The 26,222-nt window shown below is 43.9% G+C and overlaps 2 protein-coding genes across 7 annotated transcripts in view; one reads left to right on the top strand and one right to left on the bottom strand.

The window, feature by feature from the left end:
* The window catches only part of SLC5A10 (solute carrier family 5 member 10), a 186,461-nt gene that overhangs the window by 53,932 nt on the left and 106,307 nt on the right, over window positions 1-26,222 (top strand). For 3 of the 4 annotated variants that reach the window (XM_043978048.1, XM_043978044.1, XM_043978045.1), the window contains exons 6-9: window positions 9,077-9,182; window positions 10,058-10,138; window positions 15,818-16,023; window positions 21,881-22,016. In XM_043978048.1, the coding sequence (XP_043833983.1) occupies window positions 9,077-9,182; window positions 10,058-10,138; window positions 15,818-16,023; window positions 21,881-22,016 (529 nt within the window). The remainder of the gene's footprint in view (window positions 1-9,076; window positions 9,183-10,057; window positions 10,139-15,817; window positions 16,024-21,880; window positions 22,017-26,222) is intronic. The other variant, XM_043978046.1, reaches the window with a different exon arrangement.
* The window catches only part of FAM83G (family with sequence similarity 83 member G), a 62,395-nt gene continuing 52,171 nt past the window's right edge, over window positions 15,999-26,222 (bottom strand). For 2 of the 3 annotated variants that reach the window (XM_043978042.1, XM_043978041.1), the window contains 3 exons: window positions 26,097-26,221; window positions 22,457-23,951; window positions 15,999-16,620 (listed from right to left, as the gene is read on the bottom strand). In XM_043978042.1, coding sequence (XP_043833977.1) covers window positions 16,213-16,620; window positions 22,457-23,951; window positions 26,097-26,221 — 2,028 coding nt within the window. In that variant the 3' untranslated portion in view covers window positions 15,999-16,212. The remainder of the gene's footprint in view (window positions 16,621-22,456; window positions 23,952-26,096; window position 26,222) is intronic. The other variant, XM_043978043.1, reaches the window with a different exon arrangement.

Genomic DNA, 26,222 nt, shown 5'->3' with positions numbered 1-26,222 from the left:
TCTCTCCCCCACCTTAAGAAGGCAAGCAATTCAATATGTTATACATGTGTAGTCAAGCAAAACATTTCCATATTAGTCAGGTTGTGAAAGAAAACAGACCCCCCCAAAAAACCTCAAGAACAATAAAGTTAAACAAAATATGCTTCCATCTGTATTCAGACTCCATCAGTTCTTTCTCTGGGGATGGATAGCATAAAGAACAATATTCTAAGCCTAATAATATGAAATTTTTTTATTTAGCTTCCCCCCCCCGCCCAATTACATATAAAGACAATTTTAACATCCATTTTTAAAACTTCATGTTCCAAATTCTTTCCCTTCCTCCTCCCTTGAGAAGGCAAGCAATTTAATAATAATATGAAAAATTTTAACAGGAATAAATATAATCTTATACTTATGTTTTTAAAAAAGCAAAGTGGACAACTAGAGGATGTCAGCTTTGAAAATAAATGACCAAAGAGCTCACAGAGGTTATAGGCAAAAAAGACTTCTTTATTCTTTTGGAGGAGGGAACCTAGACATAAGTTCTGGGGTTTCCTCTACAAAGAGGCCCACTGTAGTGAGGCCAAGCCTTGGTACATATAGCAGTGGCTAGATAAGGAAAGACACAGTGACCTGCAACCATGGCAGTGAGAAGGTAACAGCAACAATGAGACAAGTTTGATTCATAGCAGGGCTCCATGACTGAGCTTGGACAAGCACCTACAGGACCCATGTCCAAGCTCAGGGCTGGACATGGGGTTGATATGAAACAATTCTGGGATTTTGCTGTGGCTGAGTTCATCTGAGGGTGAACACAAAGGATTGTTGTTATGCCAAGCTCAGGGTACAGCTTGTTTGATGGACCTAATCTCTAGAAAACAACGTGTCTCCTAATAGTAAAAAGAGAGGAGTGAAAAGAGAGGGGTGGTCTTGGCATGGGGATCCTAACAAGAGTATATTAAGATATGATTAGGAAAAAGATTTGAGATTTTATTATTTTTTTTTGTGGGGCAACGAGGGTTAAGTGACTTGCCCAAGGTCACACAGCTAGTAAATGTCAAGTGTCTGAGGCCAGATTTGAACTCAGGTCCTCTTAAATCCAGGGCCGGTGTCACCTAGCTGCCCCTAAGACCTGGGATTTTAGAGGGCAATATGAGTCAACAGTGTGACAAGGCAGACAAAATGGCCAATGTTAATTTGTTGGGTGTTCTCTGGTTAAGATTTGTGATTTCATTGGTGTAGGGAATTCCCAGAGAGGAAACTTTTTCTACTGCCTATCGGTAAGTTTTCTGCAATTTACATTCTTTGAGATTTTCCTGGAACATTGAGAGGTTAAGTGACTTGCCTCAAGCCACACAGCCAGCACCCAGCTAGTATATGCCAGATCCAGGACATGAATCCATGTCTTTCTGACTTTGAAGTCATCATCTATCTACTAAGCCATGTTGCCTCTCCATAATGCTAGTTATTTGAATTAATCTGAATTAATTTAGAGCTGGAAGTAACCTTAGAGATCATCTCATCTAAACTTTTTGTTTTATAGAAGAAGGAAAGGAGGCCCAGGAAAATTAAGTGACTTGCTCATGATCACAGGCAACATATAGAGAAGCACAGTGTTCAGAATGTGGGAAGGGGCAGTCACATTGTACACTACCCTGTTCAGACTGCTCTTGAAGTATTTTGTTCAGCCCTTATGTCATATTTTAGGAAGGGCATTAACAAGCTAATGCATGACCCTAGGAGGGAAACCCAGATAGTCAATCAGTGAGAAAGCCATTTATTAAATGCTTGCCATGTGTCAGGCACAGTGTTTAGCTCTGGGAATACAAATTCAAGAAAAAAGATAGTCCTTGACCAAGGAACTTACATTCTAATGGGGAAGGACAATATATTAAAGGACACTGAAAGGGGTGATGGTGATGGTGTCCAGAGTGCAAACTGGGACTGTGTGGAGACTGGAGGCCATGTCATATATGAAGCATTTGAAGGGACTGAAAATGTTTAGTTTGAAGAGAATGCAGGGGCAACATGATAGTTTTTTTCAAATATTTGGTGGGCAGTCATGTGGAAGAAGGATTAAACTTGTTTTGCTTGTTTGGCTTTGAAAGAACCAGGAACAACAAACAGAATCAATCAACCAATCAGCAATCATTTCCTTAGTGCCTCGTATGCCAGGCACCATGGTAGGTTCTGGAGATACAAATACAAAAACATGACAGTCTTTCCCGTGAAAGAGCTTACCTTCTATAGGGGAAGCAATAGTCCACAAACAACATAAATAAAACACAATATATACAAGTAAATCCAAGGTAATTTTTTTAGGAGGGAGGCATAACCAACCAATAAAATAATATTAATAATAGCGAACATTTATATAGCACTTACTATGTGTTACTGTGTTAAATGATGTACAATTATTATTTCATTTGATCCTCACAACAACCCATTACCCCTATTTTACAGATGAGGAAATTGAGGCAGAGGTTAAGTGACTTGACCCATGGTCACACAGCTAAAACCAGATTTGAACTCAGGTTCTTCCTGACAACATGCCTGGCACTCTGTCCACTGCTCCACTTAGTTTCCCCACTAAATATTTACAGTTATCCCTTCTACATCTAAACTTTCCCCATCTTGATTTCAATATATCAAGGGTCGGAATAAAAATTAAATAGGAATTTCGGGGGAGTTTTTGTTTGTTTTTTTTATTGAGGGGCAATGGAGGTTAAGTGACTTACCCAGGGTCACACAGCTAGTAAGTATCAAGTGTCTGAGGCCGGATTTGAACTCAGGTACTCCTGAATCCAGGGCCGGTGCTTTATCCACTACGCCACCTAGTTTCCCTTGGGGGAGTTTTGCAGAAGCCAAAGACAACACATGAAGGTCAGCAGACAAGACAAAAAAGTTTAGAAACTCAGAAATGCATAAAATATGTGTACAGTATTATTTAACACCAACCCAAATTTTACAATAAGGAACCATAAACACTCTATAAAAGAAAAAGAAAAAAAAATCAGACTTCTCTAGTATGAAGGCAGGGCCAAAAATTTTTCTACAGATTTTTCAGATGGGGGGGGGGAGGGTTCCTCGCCCCTAACCCCCTCGATGTGGAAGGGATAACTGTATTGATTCTCCTGTGTGCCAGGGACTGTGCTAAGTGTTAAGAAGATAAAAAAGGCAAAAGAGAGTCCTTGCCCTCAAGGAGTTTACAATCTAATGAGGATTGGTAGTTTAGAGAGCATTAGGAAAGGTTTCTTGTAGGAAATAGAACTTAAACTGACTTTTTAAGGAATTCTAAGAGATTTAAGAGGTAGAGGTAAGGAGAGAGTGAGTGCATTCTAGGCATGAGGAACAATCTGTTTAAGGGAACAGAGGCTTGAGATGGAATGTTGTAGGTGAGGGCTAACAAATAGTCCAATTTTGTTACACTGTAGAATCTATGAATAACATTGTAAATTAGATTATGAAGGATTTTAAGTGACAAACAAAGGGGTTTGTATTTGATCTTAAAGGCAATAGGGAGGCACTGGACCTTTTTGAATAAGGAAACAACAGTCAGAACTGTGCTTTAGGGAGTGTCACTTTGGCTGTTATGTGGAGGATGTATTGGAGACCCCTGAGGGAAGGAGACCAAATAGGAAGCTCCAAACAGTCCAAAAGAGAATTGATGACAATCTAAACCCCAGGGTACTGGACCAATATGAGAGATGGTGTGGAGATAGAACTGGCTAGATTTGGCATCTGATTAGATATGAGGGACTAGGGACACAAAGAAGAAAGGGAGCTTTTTAACAATTAGACCTGCCAAAAGTAGAATGCCTTGCCTTGGGAAGTTCTCTATTACTAAGGAATTCTTTAAGAAGAAATAAGATAGGAGCAGCTAGGTGGCGCAGTGGATAGAGCACTGGCTCTGGAGTCAGGAGTACCTGAGTTCAAATCCGGCCTCAGATACATAACACTTACTAGCTGTGTGACCCTGGGCAAGTCACTTAACCCCAAATGCCTCACTAAAAAAAAAAGAAATAAGATAACCACTTATCTGAGATAGAGCAGAAAGAATTCCTGCATAATGATAAGTTTTTGGGTTTTTTTAAGTTTAAGGTTTGAAAAAGCATTTGGCAAGGGGGGGTGGGCGCAGGGAAGCACTTGCCTGTGCTCTAGGTAATGAACACATTATTATTTTCCTTCTATATATGAGGAAACTGAAGCTCAGAAGAGATTAGATGATTTACTCATGGTCATATAGCTAGTGAATTTCAGAAACAGAATTTAAATCTAGGTCTCTCCTAAATCCAGGTTCAACATTCTATCCAGTGCACTAAACTACACTGAATAGGAAGCTGGAGCAGCTCAACTAGGAGGTCCCCTCCTAGGCTGAGATTCTGTGATTCTAGTCATAAAGTTTATGTTGATTCTTGGCTCAGAAGTCTTCTGATTTGTGTGGGAAAAGCTGAATTGGAGTGTGTAATAGTGACACTATTTGATGATCATGACTTTGTACTGATGAAGGAGAGGGGAGTCCCCAGATCAAGTGGGCACCATGGAGTGAGTTTCATCAAAATGTGCTTATAAATTGGAGGGAAGAAAAGACTAGGCAGCTCCCTCTGTAGGCCTGAGATTGCTTGGGGAGGAGTGGTGTGAACAGTGGAAAAGGCAAGTTGTGTTGGGACTGGATAGGAGAGTTACCCAATCTACTTGATGAACTTATGGGGTAGCGATTCTTTGTCAGGGACTTCTGGGAAAGCATCTCTCTATGGAGAGTGTAGAAATGTTCCCTAGCACCTGTGGAGAGGACAAAAGGCATCTGCTAATTAGATTTCAGAAATTGGAACTACCTCTAAGTGAATCATTTGGTTTAGAAATGCCTTGGTGCTTCCTGGAGAATGGATTTAACCCATATGGGCTGGCCTCAAGATGAATTGGTTGGCTCGGACTCTTGAGAGGATAGACTTTTGTGGAAGGAGCTAGACCTTTGTGCTGGCCCATAAAAGGGAGTTGACATTGCCCTTGGCCTTTTTCCTTTCACTTCCACTTTTGTTCTGAATAAATCCCTTAAAACAAACAAACTTGGGGACGTTAATTATCAAACCATACCTCATAAAGGTTGCTGTGTGGAATCACCTATTTCCTGTAATAGCAGGTGGTGGTGGGAATTGATTTTCCTTCTCACCAGGAGCTTGGAAGAGACCACAGCAAAGGAAAAAATGTATTTGCCGACTAGACGTGAGAGTGGAGTTCCCCATGTTAATGATGCCCCTAATGTCAATGTTCCTAACCTGGGATTTCCTAGGCAGCAAAATCCAGCTTTTTAGCCAGAGAAGGGGGATTTCCTAGATAGCATCAGGCTCAAGATTGCCTTGTGAGTAACTCCCAAGTTCAAGAGTTTAGGGACCAATCCTACCATCTATCTAGAGAAAGGGTATTTCTTGAGTAGCTTGTTTGTTGTCAACTCACTTCCAACTCTTGCAACCCTATGACTATAGCATACCAGCCCTCATATCCCCCACTATCTCTCTTTATTTTGTGGGGCAATGGGGGTTAAGTGACTTGCCCAGGGTCACACAGCTAGTATGTGTCAAGTGTCTGAGGCCGGATTTGAACTCAGGTACTCCTGAATCTAGGGCCAGTGCTTTATCCACTGTGCCACCTAGCTGCTCCCTCCCCCACTATCTCTTGAAGTCTGAAAAGTTCATGTCCATTATTTCCATGATACTATCTATCCATCTCATTCTCTTCCATCCCCTCTTCCTTTTGCTTTAGTCTTTCCCAACATCAGGGTCTTTTCCAATGAGCTCTGTCTTCTCAATATGTGACCAAAGTATTTAAGCTTCAGCATTTAACCTTCCAGCAAATATCCTGAATTAATTTCTTTAAGTATTGAATGATTTGATCTCCTGGCTGTCCAAGGGACTCTCAAAGGTCTTCTCCAATACTACAATTCAAAAGCATTGATTCTGTAGTGCTTAGCTTTCCTTATAGTCCAATTCTCACAGCCATACATTGCTACTGGAAAAACCATCGTTTTGACTATACAGACCTTTGTCAGCAAGGTAATATCTCTGCTTTTATGCTGTCCAGATTTGCTATAACTTCCCAAGGAGCATGTGTCTTTTAATTTCATGACTGCAGTCACCATCTATAGTGATATATTTTCTTGGTTTTGGTTTTTTGGGTTTTTTGGTGAGGCAATTGGGGTTAAATGACTTGCCTAGGGTCACACAGCTAGTAAGTGTTAAGTGTCTGAGGCTGAATTTGAACTCAGGTCCTCCTGAATCCAGGGCCGGTGCTCTATCCACTGTGCCACCTAGCTGCCCTGTAGTGATATATATATATATATATATATATATATATATATATATATATATATATATATATATATATATATATATATTGTGTGGGGGGGGCAATGGGGGTTAAGTGACTTGCCCAGGGTCACACAGCTAGTAAGTGTTAAGTGTCTGAGGCCAGATTTGAACTCAGGTCCTCCTGAATCCAGGGCCAGTGCTTTATCCACTGTGCCATCTAGCCGCCCCCGTAGTGATATTTTACTATGGAGTATTCTGGGCACTACATTTTAGGAAGGGCATTGATGAGCTGGAAAATGTTCAGAGGAGGGTAACCAAGATGATAAAGTGCTTTCAGGTCATGCTATTTAAGGATCAGTTGAAGAAACTGGGAATGTTTAGTTTAGAGAGAGAAGAAGAGAGTTAATTGGGGTTAGGAGTGTGCTGGTAAATCTTTACCAACTAACTTTCTGATGAAAATATGTACACAGGACACACTTTTAGTTTAATCTGGTTTATTTGCATTTTCTCTATCACTTTAAGTCTAGATAATCAATAAAAGAATAAATTAGATCCTGATTTGTAGCCTTTACTGACTTCCATGATGTAAATGCTCACACTGAATATTTATCAGTTCTTGGTAGCTGGTTCTGAGCTGCCTCCTGTACACATTTGGTTAGGGGTGGAGGGGGGAGGAGAATATAATAAACATCTTCAAGTATTGTGGGGTAGCATCGTGCAGTGGAAAGAAGGCTTGAACTAGAATGAGAATCTAGGTTTGGATCTTGGCTCTGTCAATGGTCACTTGTGTAACCTTGGGCAAGTTACTTAATCTGTCTGGGCCTCAGTTTCTTCCACTGTAAAATAAACAATTGTACTAAATAATCTCTTCCACCTTTAAATCTGATTACATGTAGAGGATTGGACTTGTCCCACTTAGCCCCAGTAGGCAGAAGTAAGGACCAGGTAATGGTATACTACTAGTAGTAATGAGTGCAAGTTTCAAAGAAGTAGATTTAGGCTTGATATAAGAAAAAGCATCGTTGCAATTAGAGCTGTCCAATATGAGATGAGCTGCTTCAGGAGGTCTATAAGCAGAAGCTGGATGACCACATGTGAGGTGTGTTGTAGAAGGGATTCTTGTGCAGGTAGGTGGCACAATAGATAGAGTTCTGGGACTGGAGTCAGGAAGAGTTGTTTGAAGACTTCCTGTATTCAAATCTGGCCTCAGACACAGAGTCAGCTATGTGACTCTGGGTAAGTCACTTAACCCTGTTTGCCTCAGTTTCTCATCTGTAAAATGAGATGGAGAAAGAAATGGCAAATAAAACCAGTATCTTTGCCAAGAAAATACTAAATGGGGTCACAAAGGGTTAGATACAACTGAAAATGACTGAACAGCAACAACAGAAGGGACTTTTGTTGATGTACAGTTGGGCTATATGGCCTTAGATGTTCCTTCAACTCTGAGAGTCTAGGATTCTGTGACCACCTAAATCCAGTCCTCAATCTCCTATACCAGGCTGCCTCTCAGGGCTTCCTGAAGGAACGGGGCAATGGAAACCCTGTCCCAGAGTGAACCAAGTGAATCATCAGAATATTACAGTCAGGAAGATCCTTAGAGATCAGCTAGTCCAAATCCTTCATTTTACAAATGACAAAACTGATCCCAGAGAAAGGAAGTGACCTTCTCAGAATAGAGTGTGAATAGAATGTCAGCTCATCAGGGGCAGCTAGGTGGCGCAGTAGATAGAGCACCAGCCCTGGATTCAGGAGTACCTGAGTTCGGATCTGGCCTCAGACACTTAACACTTACTAGCTGTGTGACCCTGGGCAAGTCGCTTAATCTCAATTGCCTCACCAAAAAAAAAAAAAAAAAGAATGTCAGCTCATCCAGGACAAGTCAGTGCTTGACTTGTGGGCACTTAATAAATGTTTGTACATTCATTGTCTCAGGAGAGCAATGAATTTGTTTCCCTCATTTTTTTTTCTCCCAGTTTCATGTTAATTCCCCTGTGACACTTAAAAGTAATAAATATTTATTGGGGCAAATAGGTGGCCCCAGCCAATGGAGTGCTGCATGTGGGATCAGGAAGAACCTGAGTTCAAATCCTGCCTCAGAAATTAGTTCTGTGACCCTGGCAAGTCACTTAACCTTTCATGAAGCTCCCATTTCCTATTCCATAAAATGGAAACAATAATAGTGTCTACATTACAGTTGTGCGGTGAATGAAATGATGTAATACTTGTGAAGTGCTATGTCAAACATGCAAGCTATTATTATTATTACTTTTTATTTTAAAATTATATAGTCTAGACTTTTCCCCCACTGTGAGTTGGTAGCCCTAGACTGCATGCCCCCTTGCCTCAGTTTGCCTGATGACCTGAGCCCTGGAACATGGCCAGTCTATTACTGTTGTAGTTACATGACCCTGAGTGTTTTAACGCCCTCCCTCTGAGATTACCCTCAATTTATCCTGTGTATATCTTGTTTGTACGTCGTTGTTTGTATGTTGTCTCTCCATTAGTCTCACTGACTAACTTTTTTTAATCCTTAGAACATACTGCATATTGCCTAGTATGTAATAGATGCTTTTTAAAAATGATTTTTTATTTTATTTTTGAGGCAATTGGGGTTAAGTGACTTGCCCAGGGTCACACAGCTAGTTAAGTGTTAAGTGTCTGAGGCCGGATTTGAACTCAGGTCCTCCTGAATCCAGGGCCGGTGCTCTATCCACTGCGCCACCTAGCTGCCCCAATAGATGCTTAATAAATGCAAATTGATTGACCGACCATTGTACTCCCTCCAGATTGATTTGTATGCTGGGGCCCTCTTTGTGCACATCTGTCTGGGTTGGAATTTTTACCTGTCTACTGGCATAATGTTGGTGATCACAGCACTTTACACCATAGCAGGTAAGGGATGGAATGAAATAGATTGTAGGCCTGCTTCAAGGCAACCTTTCTTTCCATTCTATAGACCTTCATTGCCCTTCCCCTTCTCTATCCCCACTCTTCAGTGCAAGTAAGAGAATGATAGAGGGAAAACATAGCTCCCAACTTGGTTTCTATCCTTTCTATGTAGGTTTTACATATGCCTCCAACCCCATCTGAGAGAAATATGGTGCTCCCATACAATAAGTCCAAAATATTTATTGACTTAGAGTGTTAGATTTGGAGTCAGGAACAATTGGTTCTGAATCTTGGCCACCTCTGACAGTTCATAGCTTCATGGCCATGGATGAGTAACTTACCCAGTTTCCTCATCTCGGAAATGGGGAAAATAATAACAGTGGTACCTTACTCACAGGCTTCTCATGAGGTTTTTAAAGATAAGAGCAGTGTGAGAACAGAACAGCATGAGCAAAGATGCAAAGAAGGAAAATAGGGGGCATGTTCAAAGAATGGTGAGTAGGCCTGTTTGATTGGAGTTGGCTGACAGGGAAAGAAGGGAGGGACAGAGTCAGAGAACAAGGCTGGGGAATTTACAGTTGGGCCAGAGCATGAGAGGCAGTGGATGCCAAGCTGAAGAGAGTCAAACAGGCAACATGGATGACTCCACCTTGGCAGAAGGGAATGTGGGTGATACACAGGCTTCCCTCACTTCCCTCCAAATAACTAATTGCCTGGCTCACAGTTTCATTCATTCATTCATTCATTCATTCATTCATTCATTCATTCATTCATTCATCCATTCATTCATAATATTTGCCCTTTGTTGACCGGAAGCCTCTGTCTACCTACTCAGGTTAGAGGGTTCAGTCCTGAGCATTGTTACCTTTTTCCCATAGGTGGCCTGGCTGCTGTCATCTACACTGATGCATTGCAGACACTGATTATGATCATTGGGGCAGTCATCCTGACAATCAAAGGTAAGGAGCTGATCCCTATCCTATTTTGAGCCATTTGTTCCCCATGCTCAGCAATCACATGAACATGCCCATTCCAACTTGAAGTCTTTTATTGGGTTTGGGTTTTGCTGTACAACTTTTCTGCATCTTTAAATACCAGGTGTGGGGTACTAGGATCATAAATACAGGGAAACAGGTGGGGAGGGGAGGCAGGCCCTGCAAGAATAACCACTGGTCTTACTAGTTGTGTGACCCTGGGCAAGTCACTTAACCCCAACTGCCTCACCAAAAAAACCAACCAAACAAAAATAATAACCACAAGTTCTTGAAAATGGCCCAGAGAATGCAGAACCTGCAGAATTGCCAAAGGTTGCTTGGGAGAACTAGGGCCCACAGAGATGAGGACAGGAGATACTAATGGACTTTCCAATTCCCTTCCCATGCTTCCTCTTCCCTGGCTAGTTTTCCTCCAGCTACTGGAGCTGACTCAAGAAACACTGTCTGGTAGCTCAAAGTTTTACAAAGAGGTGAAGCCAGAGGTGAATTTTAAATAGTGCATTTAAGTTCAGACGACAAGCAGAGCCTCTCCTCTGTTTAAAATAACAAAAAGAAATTTCCCAGCAACAATAACACTTCACATGAGAAAAAGAAGTGGAGACAAGGGGGAAAGTTTGGACAGGGTGAAATTCGGCCTGGCTTAGGCTATGCACAACAGCGATCCCCGGGAGAGGAGCAGGTTATCTGTTTAACCAATCTGACAGGTGACAGGTTGGCTCCAAGTGCCTTCTGACAACAGGGCTGTAGCACGATTGATCATAAATGTTCTTTCCCTAGAGAGAATGGCTGGCCCACCCACCCTCACTTGCCTCAAACCAACTGAGAAACCTCAAGCCACAAGTCACCATTATTTAAATTAAACAGTATCTCCCTTAAGGCACTAGCAACCTGAACTGAAGGAAGTGGTAACATGGTTACCTAACTGTAGAACAGTTAAAAAGTTGAGATCCAGGTTTGAACTGTTTCTAATAATTCCTAGTTGTATAATCCTGGGCAAGCTGTCGAATTTCTTTGAGCCTCAGTTTCCTTATCTATAAAATGGGTGACAATAAGATATGTACTATCTACCTCTCAAGGTTATGAAGAAAATGCTTTGTAAACTTTAAAATGTTACATAAATATAAGTTATTATTTGTAAGGAAAACCTGGGTGAGGGGAGGGTAGCCTTCCCAGGCTGGAAAACAAGTTAAATTTTCAGAAAATAAACTTACTTCTCTTTAGTAGCTGGGGAATTGCCCCGGCTGGCTAGTTGCTTTTCCTGAACTTGGGAAAGGTCACCTCTCATGGTTTATTGTTGCAGGACTAACCATATGACTCCTTATTGATAGGGATACCATGAGCTCTAGTGGACATTCATTTAGACTCCAAGACTACCAGCTGATTTCTAAATCCCATCCTGTCTTGGGGGGTGGGGTGTGAGGAACACTGATGCCTCACCCCTGACCTCTGACCTCCTATATGCATGATCACCTATCTTCTCACCAGGGAGTGCCCAACAGATTGCTAGCAGGACTTGTCTACCCAAACATGCATGCCCAAACATATTACTGTTAGATGTTTTTCAAGGAGACTCAAACTCTGGGAGGTGATTTATAGAGTGTGAATGGAAAATCAGACTCAAGAGCCATTTGTTTACTCTCTTTCAGACAATAAGCTTTGGGATGAAACCCTCATTTGTTATGTCAGATAGGGTGAGAGGTGAAATTCGGAATGTTGATCATATCTTTAGACTCATGAACTTTCCAAAGGATTTCTTGGCCCTTAACCAAATGCAGGGAGGCATTCATATGCACTATTGAGGAAGACAGGCATGGAGGGAAGGGGGGGAACTTGGGGTGCAACACCCCAGCAGAGCCTCCAAGTTGGCCTCCTTATCTGTAAAAGGAAGGGGTTGAATCCATAGTTCCTTCAACTGAACTTTGCATGGCATAGTTTCTTTCTTTTTCTTTTTTTTGGGGGGGTGAGGTAATTAGGGTTAAGTGACTTGCCCAGGGTCACACAGCTAGTATGCATAGTTTCTAATTCTCTGCTATCCTCTAGATGCACTCCAGGTTTTCAGTATATCCCTTTAAATGGCTCTAGAATTAGACATGGTGTGGTATGACCCTTGTAGAATACAGTGATATTACTTCTCTTATGTGGAATAGCACTGTGGACTGTGATCACATGCCCTTTTTTTGGGCTTCACATACTGAGCCTACAGGCTGGAGAGGAAATGATTTCTGGAAGAGATGTTGGGCTTGGAAAGAAAAGCATTTCAGTTATATGGAACAGTGTTAGCAATTCATGGGGGCAATGAAGTATGGAGTGGATGGGGGATGGCATAAAGTCAAGTCTAGCTAAAGTGTCAAGTATACAGTATGAGACAAGTCTGGAAAAGCAAGGTGGTGCCAGATTGTAGAGCTAAGCAATGGAGTCAAAACCTCCTCAGAAGAGGGAGTTTTGAAGGCAATGTGATCAGATTTATGGGGAAGAAAAGATGTCTGGTGGTGGTACAGTTGGTTGGGGTTGAGGTGAGTGGAGTTGGGAATAGCTGCTAGGCTACCTTCCAGGAGGCTATTAATGAGGATAGTCTTAACTTGTAGCAGTGGAAATCATGGAGGGAGGAGGGAGATAGAAAGAACATTTTTGAGGTAGAATTAATGGGAGTGATCCAAGGAAGAAGTAAGGATAAAAGATAGTATCCAAGTTTTATTTATTTATTTATTCATTCATTCATTCATTCATTCATTCATTCATTCATTCATTTATTTATTTTTGCTGGGCAATGAGGGTTAAGTGACTTGCCCAGGGTCACACAGCTAGTAAGTGTCTAGTGTCCGAGGCCGGATTTGAACTCAGGTCCTCCTGAATCCAGAACCAGTGCTTTATCCACTGTGCCACCTAGCTGCCCTGAGTATCCAAGTTTTAAACACAGGAGACTGAATGGCACTCACAGAAATAACATCATTAAGAATAGCAAATTGGGTGGCAGCTAGGTGAGCACCGGCCCTGGATTCAGGAGGACCTGAGTTCAAATCCAACCTCAGACACTTGACACTAGCTTTGTGACCCTGGGCAAGTCACTTAACCCCTGTTGCCCTAGGGGAAAAAAAAGAATAGCAAGTTGGAGGGAGAGTCAGAGGTTCTTTTTTAAAATCCTGGCTCAGCTACTTATTGACTATAGGACATTGGGCAGGGAACTTGTTGTAGTCTGTAAATGGAAGCACTGGCCAAGTTAATGTCTAAGGTCCCCAATTCTCATCTATGATTCTCTGGCCAGATAATGCCCAAAGTCTATTACAGCTCTAAATTGCATTCTATGGACAGCTCTGTAATAAGCACCAGAGCCCAAACAAAGATTGTTCTTTGAGATATGCATTATGGCAGCAAATCTTTGCTCTTGGAGGGAGGACCTGATTCTTAGAGCCAAAAGACACTTGGGGGAGTGTCCGGGGATCCTATTTGGGGTAGAAAACATAAAAATGGATGTGAAGACACGAAAACTGGTAATTTTGGGCTCAGACATATCTGGCTGTGCAGGAAACTCCCAAACTCATATGAAAAATGGCAAAGGGGAGAGTACTGCATTTGGTGTCAGAGCTAGTATTGAAACCCAAGTCTTCTGTTACTTAGCTACACAGCCTGTGTGACCTTGGTCAAATCACTTCACTCTTCTTGTGTGTAAAATGACGGAGTTGGAACAGCCAATTGTAAAGTCCCTTCCCTCTATGAGCCTATATCCTAAGCATTGGCATTGAAATGAGCATGTAACACTGCTTTGAAGGGGGAGAGGCATTGCTCATCTGAAGGAATAAATTACCTCTATCCTTGTTTTTAAAAAGAAAATATATGAAAAATGGTCCTCAAGTTGGAGATCACAGGGAGTTGCCTCAAATTTCAGGGACCGCTGAGTCCTGCCTCCTTGCCTTCTTTTTCAGTCAAGGATGAATGTGTAGAGATTGAGGGGTGTAGGGATTGGGGCGAGGGGTAGGAAGTTAGAGGCATGTGAAATAATGTTTGTTGGCAACTGTTTCTAGGTTGAGTTTACTAGCCTGGAGCCAGTCTGAGCTTGGCCCCTTCTCCCTGGCCCTCTCCCAGGCCAGTGGGCTTGTCTCCTGCCTCAGTTTGCACTGAGTACTTTGGTCCTAGGCATGGAGGTAGGGTCAGAGGAAAGGGAGTAATTCTGCCACTTGGTGGCATCTTTGATATTTTCCCCTGAAAGCTGAGGCCCAACTTAGGGGTGACTTTAGATTTATTCCTTCCTGAATAGAATGAAGATAACCATAGGGAATAAGCCCAGTTTTTCTGAAGAATGTGGGGCAAAGCTGTTGGCCAACAGTAATCAATATTTCCTTTCAGATTATCCCCCATTCCCTTACCCACACCAATGGAAAATTCGCTGTTTTCTGGAGTCAGGGTAGGTCCTGGAAATGTTGGTCTCCCTCCTTTCTCCATTGCAGGGCAGATAGGACAGATCCAGGCAATTAGGATGGAGGAGACAAGACAAAGCAAGTGGTCATTATGGTGACCTTCCTTTCTTCCCATGGTAGCAACTAGATTAGTTTTGCATTCAGGTTTCTGGCAGGTGAGCCCAAGACATGTTTTCCTGCACTGTTTCAAGGGGTGTCAAGGCTGCACCACATATTCAAGGAATGAATGGGGGGCAGGCAGCCCTGGGACAAGGGGTTTCAATGGAGGCCTATGTGGTCTTGATCACTGAAGTAAGGCATGGGACAAACCAAGAAAAAGTCTCATTAGAAGATGATTGAGTAGACACTGTATATTCTAGAAATAGCATTAGGGCTGGGAGATTTGAGAGACTATCTAGCTCCAAACCTTCATTTTACACAAGAGAAACTGAGGCCTGAAGAAATGAGAAGACTTATTGAACTAGTGTTTTTGTTGTGCTTTTGCCTTTCTTTAGATCCGAAGTGCTTAGTTCAGTGCCTGGCACATAGTAGGTGCTTTAAAAATGCTAGCTAACTGACTCATCCAAAGTTAGACAACTGGCTAGGAGAAGCAAGACAGGAAGCCAGGTCTCCTGACTCTTGGTCCTCTTAAAAGAGGGGAAATTGTTTTCCTGCTTGGCTTCAGTCTTCCCATGTGTGAAATGAAGGGCCGGAGCTCTTCTGTAGAACACAGATCACCTTCTAGCTCTGATTCTCTAAGTACAAAGCAAAGCCAGGGGCCCCACAGCAGGCAATGATCCCAGCATGGAACTGATGGAAGTTTAATACTTTAGACCTCACTATGGGATCCTTGGTTTTGAACAAAAACACATATTTTGCTTTTTTATAGTACAAAACTAAGTGAAGAAATCTTCACTCTTGGATAGCTGGGGTTAACAAGTCCCGCAAGATCCCTACAGAGTCACTAACAGGAATCTAGTTCTAATGTGCAAAATTATCTTTTAATAATTTTGTTCTCTTTAAATAAAAATAAAATACAATCATAAAATTATATCTTTTTTTTCACTGCCCAACTCCTTTCCAGACATATGTGTGGAAAAGGTGAGGCTGTAGGAAATTCTTAAAAATTGTTGCACCGGGAAGTCAGCTGCAGGAGAGACAGGAGTCATTGGCCAGTCCAACCAGCCAATCTCTCCCTTCACCGCTTTTTCTTTTCCCTTCCCCCCGTCCAATTTCCCATTTTCCCTTTCAGCTTTTGACCAAATCGGGGGTTACAACCAGTTGGAGGAGGCTTACTTACGGGCGGTACCAAACAAGACCATCCCTAACACAACATGCCACCTGCCCCGGGCGGATGCCATGCACATGTTCCGAGACCCCTCCACTGGAGATCTCCCGTGGACTGGGATGACCTTTGGTCTGACCATCATGGCCACTTGGTATTGGTGCACTGATCAGGTAAATGTAAACATCATATCCCCTTCTCCTGCCCCTCGTGTCATATGTACAACAAATGCAGTTCCCCCATCTGGGGTCAAAGCAGCATGGTTTAAGAATACTTGCATTATCAAAGTCTAGTCTCAAGTGCTCCAATGTAAGGAGCAATCGGCTCTGGGCTGATGGAGGTAAGGGAGAGTGGGCTTGCCATTAATCCTTGTGGCTTGTGGGTCCCGGGGCCCTCCGTCGGGAATCAGCAGAGGCCCACTGGCCCCCGCCTGACCTGTTCCTGAGGATTTTGTTCTGTGATAGTTTAGAGAGGGGGATACCAAATGGGGTTGACAGCTCTTCCCGGGTGCCACTCTCAGCTGGGCTTCCTGGGGTTCTAGCAGTCCTCAGGGTCCTGCTGTCTGGGGGGGCACCCTTGGTGTGCCAATAGCGTGAGCCCACTGTTGCAGGGCCAGGCTTTTTGGCAGGGTGCTGGAAGCCATCGGCTGCATGGATGCCATCCCGTCGGTATTTGGGCAGCTCTGTGTTCTTTGCTGACTGCTGGAAGCTGCCTTTGTCCTTGGTCCCAGGGGCAGGTCGCTTATCCCCATACCGGTAGAACTGCTGGCCCTGGGCAAGGGGTGGAGAGAGGGACAAGAGAGAAAGTTTATGAGAAAATTTAGGAAGGCAAGAAAATTCCCTTCAACATAAAAGACTGTAAGGAGTGGAAAAGCACTGGTTTTGGAGTCAGAAGATCAGAGTTTAAGCTTTGCCTCTCCTATTTAGGAGCAATGTGACCCTGGGCAAGTCACTAAACCTACTGGAGTCTCAGTTTCCTCATCTGGAAAATGGAGGCGGTCATACTAGAACCACAACCTAAAAAGGGTCATCATGAGGAGATTCTTTTGTAAACTTTAAGTGTATTGTTATTTTACTACTAAGGGAAGTCTTTTGCTTCTACTCAAGGCTGGGGTTCTTTTTTTTTTTTTTTTTTGCAGGGCAATGACAGTTAAGTGACTTGCCCAAGGTGACACAGCTAGTAAATCTCAAGTGTCTGAGGCTGGATTTGAACTCAGGTCTTTCTGAATCCAGGGCTGCTGCTTTATTCACTGTGCGACTTAGCTGCCCCCAAGGTCGAGGTTCTTAATATTTTTGTTGTCATAGACTTTTGACAGGAGTTTGGTAAAGCCTATGGATTCCTCAGGATAATGTTTTTGAATGCATAGTTTACAAAGGAAACCAATTATGTTGAAATGCAGATGTAAAAAAAATTTTTTTAAGTTGATAGACCCTGCTGAAGAGCCCTTGACTTCAAGGATTTCATTTTCAGCTCCGTGGCCTCAGCCAATTTTTTGCTTAACCTCCACCTGCCTCAGTTTCTTGCATTTGTAAAATGGGGGTTGGGGTGATTGGGAGGAAGGGGATCCAGATTATATTTCTAGCTCTGCCACTGAGTACTTGTGGGGCTTTGGGCAAGTCACTTCCCCTCTTTGGGGCTCAATTTCTCAAATGAGTAAAATGAGACTGGATGAAATGAACATTAAAGTCTCTTCTTGCCTTAATATTTTCTGTCTCCAATTTCACATTTGGCTACTTTGGGTCAGTTTTTCCTGAGTGTGTGAGGTTAACAATAACTAGATCTGGCAGCAGCACTGACTGAAAAAAAAAGAATGAGTTTCCTAGTTGGGCAGAGATCAATTTAGGTGGGTGGGAGATGGACCAGGAGGAGAAAGTGGTTCTCCTGGCCAATGTGAGGTCTATGAAGCCAGAAAATGGTGGCATGAGCAATTGCTGTTTGGGGGTCACCCTGGTTTCTAGTCTAATACAAGCTTATCCTAGAGGTCACTTGACTCATTTAACAACATGCCTCTTATCTTGTCATGTGCCTTGACATCCTTGGCTTCAACCTGGCCTCCCTAAGTTTACTGTTATTCAGGTGATTTTTCCCATGGAGGACAAATGAGTCAGCATTCTTTCAGGGTTGACTACCTAGCCAGCACAAGGGAGGACTAGTTCAGAAACAGAAAGGCCCACCCAGTGGGAACAGTTCTGGTTCTCTGCAAATCTGAAGCCTGAGGGGGCCAGACTGACTGACTCCATCTGGCTTGGACTAGGGCAGCTCACTTATTCTTCCCCAGCTTCAGACTTGAGAACTGAAGGCCTAGAGTGGGTGTGAGGTATCAAAGGAGAGGGAACATTGGCCCTGGGCCAACCATAGATTCCAAGAACCCCAGAATCCCAGAGCTGGACAGAATCATCTAGTGCAGGGATTCTTAACCTTTTTTGTGTCCTGGCAGAAATCTGGTGAAACCTATGGACTCCTTCTCAGGACAATATTTTTAAATGCAGAACATAAAATACAGAAGATTACAAGGGAAACCAATGATATTGAAATGTAGTCATAAATTTTTTTCAAGTTTATCAACCCCAGGTTAATAAACCAACCTCTTCTTCATTGTACAGGTGAGGAAATGAAGCCATGGAGAAGGGAGCTGACTTGCCAAGGTCACAAAGTGATTTGGGGGAAAGGCCAGGACTAGAACTCGGGTCTAGGATGTATTCTGTATGCACTATAGCTAAGCTGAAGCTCATGGCCCAGGACTGTGCTGTTTTCACCAACGCTCCCTTCTCAATGCTTTCCCTTGTTAGAGGCCAGGGGTTCAGAAGGACCCAGTACTTCCCAGGACAGGTATAACCTGAAGGCCATAAACCCTCACACAGCCTGACGTTATTGAACACCATGCCAACAGTTTGGCTAACAGAGACAAACTGATGTAGTGGCAAGGAGGCGTTGGTAGCCTGGGAGGCAGGGAGAGGGGGAGAGTAAACACCTGGATGAGACACGTATATTCATAGACTTGGGCAAATGCCTAATGTTCTAAACATTCTAATTTTCCAAGCCAACCGGGCTAGAAACAATCACAAAACAAAAGGTGTGGTGACACTTCCTGTGTGTTTTCTGCCATCCATATCTCCACCTGACCTTAGCCCCATGGGGTAATAATAGTAACTGCTTACATTTATGTAACTCGTGGCAGTTTACAAGTAACTTTACACACATTATCTCATTGTCCTGTGTGAGATAATAGAAAGGGCACTGAACTGGAATCACAAAGGTCTGAATTTGAATCCTCTTTTTGTGACATATGGCACATATGAAACCTGGGTGACCCTAGGTAAGTCGATTAACCTCTCTGGGTCTATAACTCTATAACCCAAGGATCAGGCAATACTACCAACCCTGAAGGCACACAATTATCAGTTACAGACAAGACACCTGGGGTTCAGAAAGGCAAAGGGATCAAGCTGGAACTTGAACCCAGGTTTCTTAATTCCAAATTCAGTGCTCTTTCCTCTCTACCACATGGTTGAGGTACTACTTTGACAGATGTTTTTAAAAATCTCTCACTGTAACTCTGAGGTAAGCAGGGCAAATCACACCAGGAAGCAGTATTGCATAGTGGATGAAGGGCTAGACTTGGGAACCAGAGACCTGGGTTCAAATCCTACCTCAGATACTTAATTGCTGGGTATCCCTGAGCAAGTCACTTAACCTCTCTTGGGCTCAAAGTCTTCATCTATAAAATGGGGATAAAATGGGCACTTATGCAGGGTGGTTGTGACGATCACATGTGCAAAGCATTTTGCTAACCTTAAAAGTGTTTCATAAATGTTAGCCATTACTATCATCTCCATTTCATTAAAAGGAAACTGAGGCTTTGGAGGAATAAAGCCAAGGTCACACAGCTAGTAAGTAGCATCTTAGGAATTTAAACGTAGACCTTTGACTCCCAAGTTCTGTGGTGTGGTGGTGTTTTTTCTACTATATCACGTTTCCTTATACTAGCAATTCTCAAAGTGTGGTCTCAGGAACCTAGGGGTTTCCAAAATCCTTTTAGGGGGTTCATGAAGCTAAAACTATTCTCATGATAATATTAATACAATATTTGCCTACTAAAATATTCCCCCCTTTTCTAAAGATATATCTGTGTGAGGCCATATTTTCTTCATAAACTTCAACCAAAATGACAAACTGCAACAGACTGGATGCAAAAGCAGAAAGGAGAATCCAGGTGTCTTCTAGTAAGCCAGACACGAAAGAGATTTGCAAAAATATAATCAAACAATACCTCTCTTCTATATAAATATTTTTGGTTTGGAAAATGTAGTTATTTTTCATAAAAATATTATTTTTGTTAACATGTAACAGACTTATTTTTATTAAATGATTAATAATTTTAAACAATTATCAGTTAATGTCTTACATGGTAATAGTCATAACTGACAAAGACAAAACTCTTTGAAATACTTAATAATTTATAAGAGTGTAAAGGAGACCTAAGACCAAAAAGTCTGAGAACCGCTTCCTTGGATATTAGCTGGCACTTCTCACTTGTTTCCTTACATACGTAATACACTTCTGAGATGCAGACAGCAAATATAGTCACAAGCACCTGGGACTGCATCCTTCCTTACTAGTAAACTGAAACCTGATCCTGACAGAAGCTCACCTCCCTAAGCAACCTGGAAAACTGTCATGTCTCATAGGCCGAAGGTAGCACTTTTGGCGAGTTTCTTCTCCCTTAGCTTCCTCAGTTTTTCTGGGGTATTACCCGACTCAAAGTCATCCTCTGAAATTTCTGTTTCTTAGATGATTTAAGGCTGCTGGGCTGGGACCCTGATCTTTGGGACTAGTGCTCTTTTTTTTTTTTTTTTGGTGAGGCAATTGGGGTTAAGTGACTTGCCTAGGGTCACACAGCTAGTAAGTGTTAAGTGTCTGAGGCTGGACTTGAACTCAGGTACTCCTGACTCCAGGGCCGGTGCTCTATCCACTGCGCCACCTAGCTGCCCCAGGGGACTAGTGCTCTTGAGGAGAAATGTGGCAATACCCTGGTTCAGGACCTCTTAAAAGTTTTTCTACTCATGACTCCAGGTATACAGGTATATAAACTTCAATGTTGCTCATCAAAAGGATGAAATTCTCTGGTCCAGAAGGATGCTGGGACATATGATTTGACCTGTGGGGCTTGTTATTACAAGCTTCCTATTTTGGTGAGCTAACAGCATTAGTCTAAAGATTTAAAGACATTTGTCTAAAGACTTAGGCTTTACAGTAAGGTAAGGGAACTGACTGTTTAACAAAGAGACCAGAACTTTTACATCCTTCACCAGAGGCTTCTGAAGAGGCTGTTCTTTTATTTTCATGTGCTGCCTTTGCTCAGAATATATCTGAAAACCAGTCTGGGGGGAGCTATTATGGGGAGTGTCTTCCCTGGGGGGCTAAACCTTGATCCTTTGAGGGTACAGCTGATTTGAGGACTCAGCTAAAAGTTCTCTAGAGACCAATGCCAGAGACCAGGTTGGATGTCTGTTACCTGAGGTTAAAAAAATGAGGCATGACCACGAAGTCACAAGACTGGGTTGTGAAGCCCTGAAGGTTGTTCACAAGGAGAAGTTCCAACCATTTCCTGGCAGCAACATTTGGACCTGTGTAGCTTCCCTAAGGGGCTGCTTTGATAGAAGATATCCATTTCTATGTATAAGTTGTGGTCTGTTTGTGTCCTTCCTTAGAACATGGTACCTGGGCTGCCAGAGATGGCACAGAAGTGATGGCACTGTGCTCACTCTTCCGCATGCTGCAGCCTCTGTGGGTGCCAGGGAAAAGTTCCTCTGTGGCCAATCCACCAGAGGCTGCAGTGGGCTTCTGGAAGCTCAAGGTCAATGGCTTGTGATATTAATGTGGGGAGGGAAGGGATGGGGCTAGAAGGGGCAGACTTCTGACTCTTAGGGTGGAGCCCCATTTTGTCTGGGTGAATCTTTCACAAGGAACAAGCCTTCCATGTCAGCCTATGTGTGGTAACATCTTTTTCTCCCCTACTTTCCCCCCCAGGTAATAGTACAGAGATCCCTCTCTGCCAGGAACCTGAACCATGCCAAAGCGGGCTCCATTCTTGCCAGTTACCTGAAGATGCTGCCCATGGGCATAATCATCATGCCAGGCATGATTAGTCGGGCACTATACCCAGGTATGGCAACATCCCCCTTTCCTACTGCAACTCTGCCCTGCTGGGTTGACGGCGACTAGCACCAGGCTGGAGATATAAGGTGAAGGACCTTGAAGGTGGGCAGGACAACTACTCTGTGAGTAGTTTACTGTGTGACTGTGGCTGGTCTCTTCCCTTCTCAGCCTCTGTATTCTTACTTTTCCAATGGAGGTCAGGAAAGAAATCTGAAGGGATAATATAGGTGGAAAGCCAAAACAGCCCCTATGAAAAGGTTCTATTGAAAATGAGGCAGCTTTAAATGAGATGTGCCTTAAACATCTGAGGACCATAGGAATTCCCCAAACCAGCTACCTTCTGGGGATGTGAAGAAGGAAATGTCTGAGGATATTGGCAGATGGAGTCTAAGCGGGGAACTTTGAGGGAAGGGCCCCCTCCTCACGCACTTGAAGACACCATCCTACCTGGGTTGCAGGGCTAGTATAAGTCTTGTTGCTGTCACACTGAGGGCCCCTTCCAAACACATGTTTAATTTCCTCTTTGCCGCTGTTTCTCTTCCTGCCATACTCATCCTCTCCCCCTGAGCTCCGCAGCCACTGGGAGCTTCTCAGGGGACTCATGAATGATCCCCGGCTCATGTGGGGCTCACTCAGTTTCCTGTACAGTGGTCGTATGTGACCAGCCCCATTGGGGATGTGCTCTGAGTGGCGCCTCCGGAGTTGGGCCAAGTTGTCCCTCACCTCAAAGTACTCATCTGACACAGAGGATGCTGCGGACTGTCGGTGGCGGCTGTTGGTGGAGCCACCTGAGAAACTGTCCTGGTCACTGATGGTCACATAGTCATCGTCGTCATCCTCATCCTCTTCTACATTGAGCCCATTGGGGGCCCCTGGAGAGGGTGGGCCCTGGCCCTCCTGGGTCATGGACAGCTGCTGGAGAAGCTTGGGGTGCCCAGTGCCAGGGGTTTGGCTAGAGTTCTCATGAGGTCTGTGGGCAGTACCATTTGATGGCCCTTCTTGCTGGAATGACTCCTCTTCCTGGGGTCCCCCAGCCTGGCAGCCCAGGCCATCATCATACAAGCTGCCTTTGGCGAGAAAGTCTGTGACATGAACTGTCCTGGGCTTAGGGACTGGAGGCTTGATCTCTGTGTCCTCTCCGTCATGTCTGTCCCGGAGATGGCAGTTCTCAGCCAAGGCAGCAAAGGCTCCCTGGTCCCTGTCCTTGCCTAGTGTGTCGGGGACATCATGTGGGCTGAGCTCTTCATGAGGTGAGGCATGCGGGTCATTTGTCTCTTCCACAGCTGCAGGAGGGTCAGGGGGTGGGGTAATTCCAGGGCCAACTACCTCCTGGCTCTGCCGCCTCTGTAGCAGTTTGTACTGGGCAGCAGCCTGGGAGGAAGAGTCACAGATCTTGATTCGGTTCATCTGGCTGGGCTGTGGATTCCACACATTAGGGTCAATGATGTTAATGTAGCCGAGTATGTCACTACCAGGCTCAGGGTCTGGCTCCACCCATGTGGGCAGGTAATCAAACATATTGGCACGCTCCATGTTCAGCAGCCCTGGGTGGATGGGCAGAGGCTGCTCTAAGAAGTCTCCAGGCCGTTCTGCCAGCTGGTTCCCCACCAATACCTTCCCCTTGCCATCAAATTTCTTGCCTGGACTGCTCTCCTGCTTCTCAGAAGAGGCCTTGGCGATTTCATCTGCACTCTTGGCCTTCACCAGAGCATACTTAGGGTTTATGAGTTTCTTGGCTACGGTGCCTGATGGAGCCAATGGGATGACCGTGGGCAGGATGATAGGGTCGGGCTCAGGCTCCTTCTCCATGGGGACCGTTTTAAGGCTGACCCCTTGAGACATGAGGTACAGCTCCTGGAACTGCTTGTCAAACATCTCTACTACCTGGCCTGAGAGGACAGAGATCACATTCCGATCTGTCCTGGCTGCTGACCATGTGAAGCTAAAATGGAAAGGAAACAGAGTTAGTTATCTGTGAGGAGAGATAGTTTAATGATTATGCACTGTCCCTTTCTTTCTCTCACCTCTCACTACCTTCTCTAGCTCCCAGGAGACCCTCTTTGTCAGTAAAAAGTCCAAGCTCTTAGAGATGGTAAGAAAAATCTGTCAGAAGGGTGACCATCTTGCAAATAGCTACCTTTTTAGGGAAAATAAGTTATTATTAGGGGAAGAATAATGAATATGGTTTAAATTTTTTTTGGTATTGAGATCCTATACTATTAGAACAGCAAGTTAACTTGGAGGTCATCTAGTCGAATTAGTCAAGAAGCATTTAGTAAGTGCCTACTATGTTCCAGACACAGAGGACTGTGTGCTAAGCCCTGGAAATACAAAGAAAGGCCAAAACATGGTCCCTGCCCTCAAAGAGCTCCCATTCTAACAAAAGTGGCAACATGCAAATGACCACATATATACAAGATAGATACAGTACAAATGGAAGGTAATCTCGGGGAAAGGTACTAGCATGGGAGGGTGTGGGATGAGAAAGGGAGGACCAGGATAGAGTTGCATCTTAAAGGAATCCAGGAAAGCTGGGATTCGAGGCAAGAAGTAAGAGCACTGAAAATATGGTGGACAGTCAGGGCAAATGCTCCAAGTCAGAAAACGGAGTGTGATAAATAGCATGACGATGCTGTGACAAATAACAAATAGGCCAGTGTCACTAGAGCATATGGTAAGTAAAGGGACTAACACAATCCCCTCTTTTTATAGATGAGAAAAATGAGGCCAAGAGAGGTGAAAGTCCTTGGCTAACATCACACAGGGCCAAGATTTGAACCCAAGACCACTCACTCCAAGTCCATCATGAGAACTATACTGAAACCCCCTCCTTTAATAGACCAGGAAACTGAGGTCCAGGGAAGGAAAAGGACTTGCTAGTTAATCAAAAATCTACTTTGTGGAAGAGTCAGGACTAGAATCCACTGTACTACCTTGCTTATGTACTTACTATGGGAAAAGGGAGATCGGTAGGGGGGAAATGTGGGACCTGGCAAGTTGTCCCCCTGTATCTGTGAGGTCAACATAATAAGAACTTTCAGCTTGTCTTTCTAGAGGCTCCATAAGGACCTATGCTCCCCTTACCACAGTGTTGGCTGCTGTTCATAGAAAAATCATGTCACTGGCTCACAATCATGGTCTTCTCAGCTGTATGGCTGAGGGAGATGTCAAGAACAAAAACTATTGGAAGAGATATGTGGCAAGACTACTATGGGCTGATATTCTGTCTGTAAAAAGTGAGTTAGCAAGCCAAGACACCTCAGCTCTTCTCAGTAAGTACTGTCTGGGGCTAGTCTGACTTTTCTGGGCCCCTTGCCTAGAGCAGAGACACAACTAAAGGCAGTGGAGCAAGGAGAATCAGATTCTGGTCCTGAAACTGGACAACCTTGAGGAAAGCACTGGAACTTCTCTGGGCCTCAACTCCCTCATCTGTAAAACAGGGACAATAGTTCAAATCCTGCCTTTTTCATGGGGCTATTGGAAGAGTTTGTTGGAAGTATTTTCAGAGCAGAAGTCCCTACACAAATGGAAGGCATTGCTCAAATAGGCCAGGAAACAAGGCCCACTTTCCCCTCCCTTTCCACCCTTAATGATCTGGGAGAACGCTGAGTACACGCACCCACACCCCATATCCCAGAGACATGGTACAGATGATGACAGAAGGTGGGCTCCTTGGGAGAAGCCGTGGGATCAGCACAAAATAAGAATCAGAGTCTGGAGGTGGTGTCAAGGAGCCAGGCTTGGCTTGTGGAGCTCAGACATCAGCAACTTTGAGTAACAGGGATGCCTCAATAGAGACTTTCCCAGGATAGGAATGTCTCAAGTGTTGCAAGACCAGATTACAAGTACAATGAAAACCTGGTGCCAGGGATCAGGCTGAAAGAACTGGAGTAAAGGGGGGAGCAAGGAGGAGTCGCCGTGACATGGGAGAGCTCATCCATGCTCAGCTCAAGCTCCTTGTCAGCAGACACTCCCGCCCCCAATGCTAATCTTCACATCCCCTCTCACACTTCTATAGTTTTGAAAAACTAGCTCTGGGAGAAGCGAGCTCCAAGAATTGGAAGAAATACCACTCGGGGAAAGTCACCTGTAGGAGCCACACATTGCTCGGTCGCCATCCACAAACATGAACTTCTGGGCCAGGGCTCCCTTGAACTTGGTAGCTGAACGTGTGAAAAATTCCGTTCCTCCGATGCTCCGGACTCTCAGGTTC

Source organism: Dromiciops gliroides, chromosome 1 (assembly GCF_019393635.1).
Source record: "Dromiciops gliroides isolate mDroGli1 chromosome 1, mDroGli1.pri, whole genome shotgun sequence".
Lineage (NCBI taxonomy): Eukaryota > Metazoa > Chordata > Mammalia > Microbiotheria > Microbiotheriidae > Dromiciops > Dromiciops gliroides.
The sequence above is the reverse complement of the archived record's forward strand: the minus strand, read 5'-3'. Positions and strand labels throughout refer to the sequence as shown.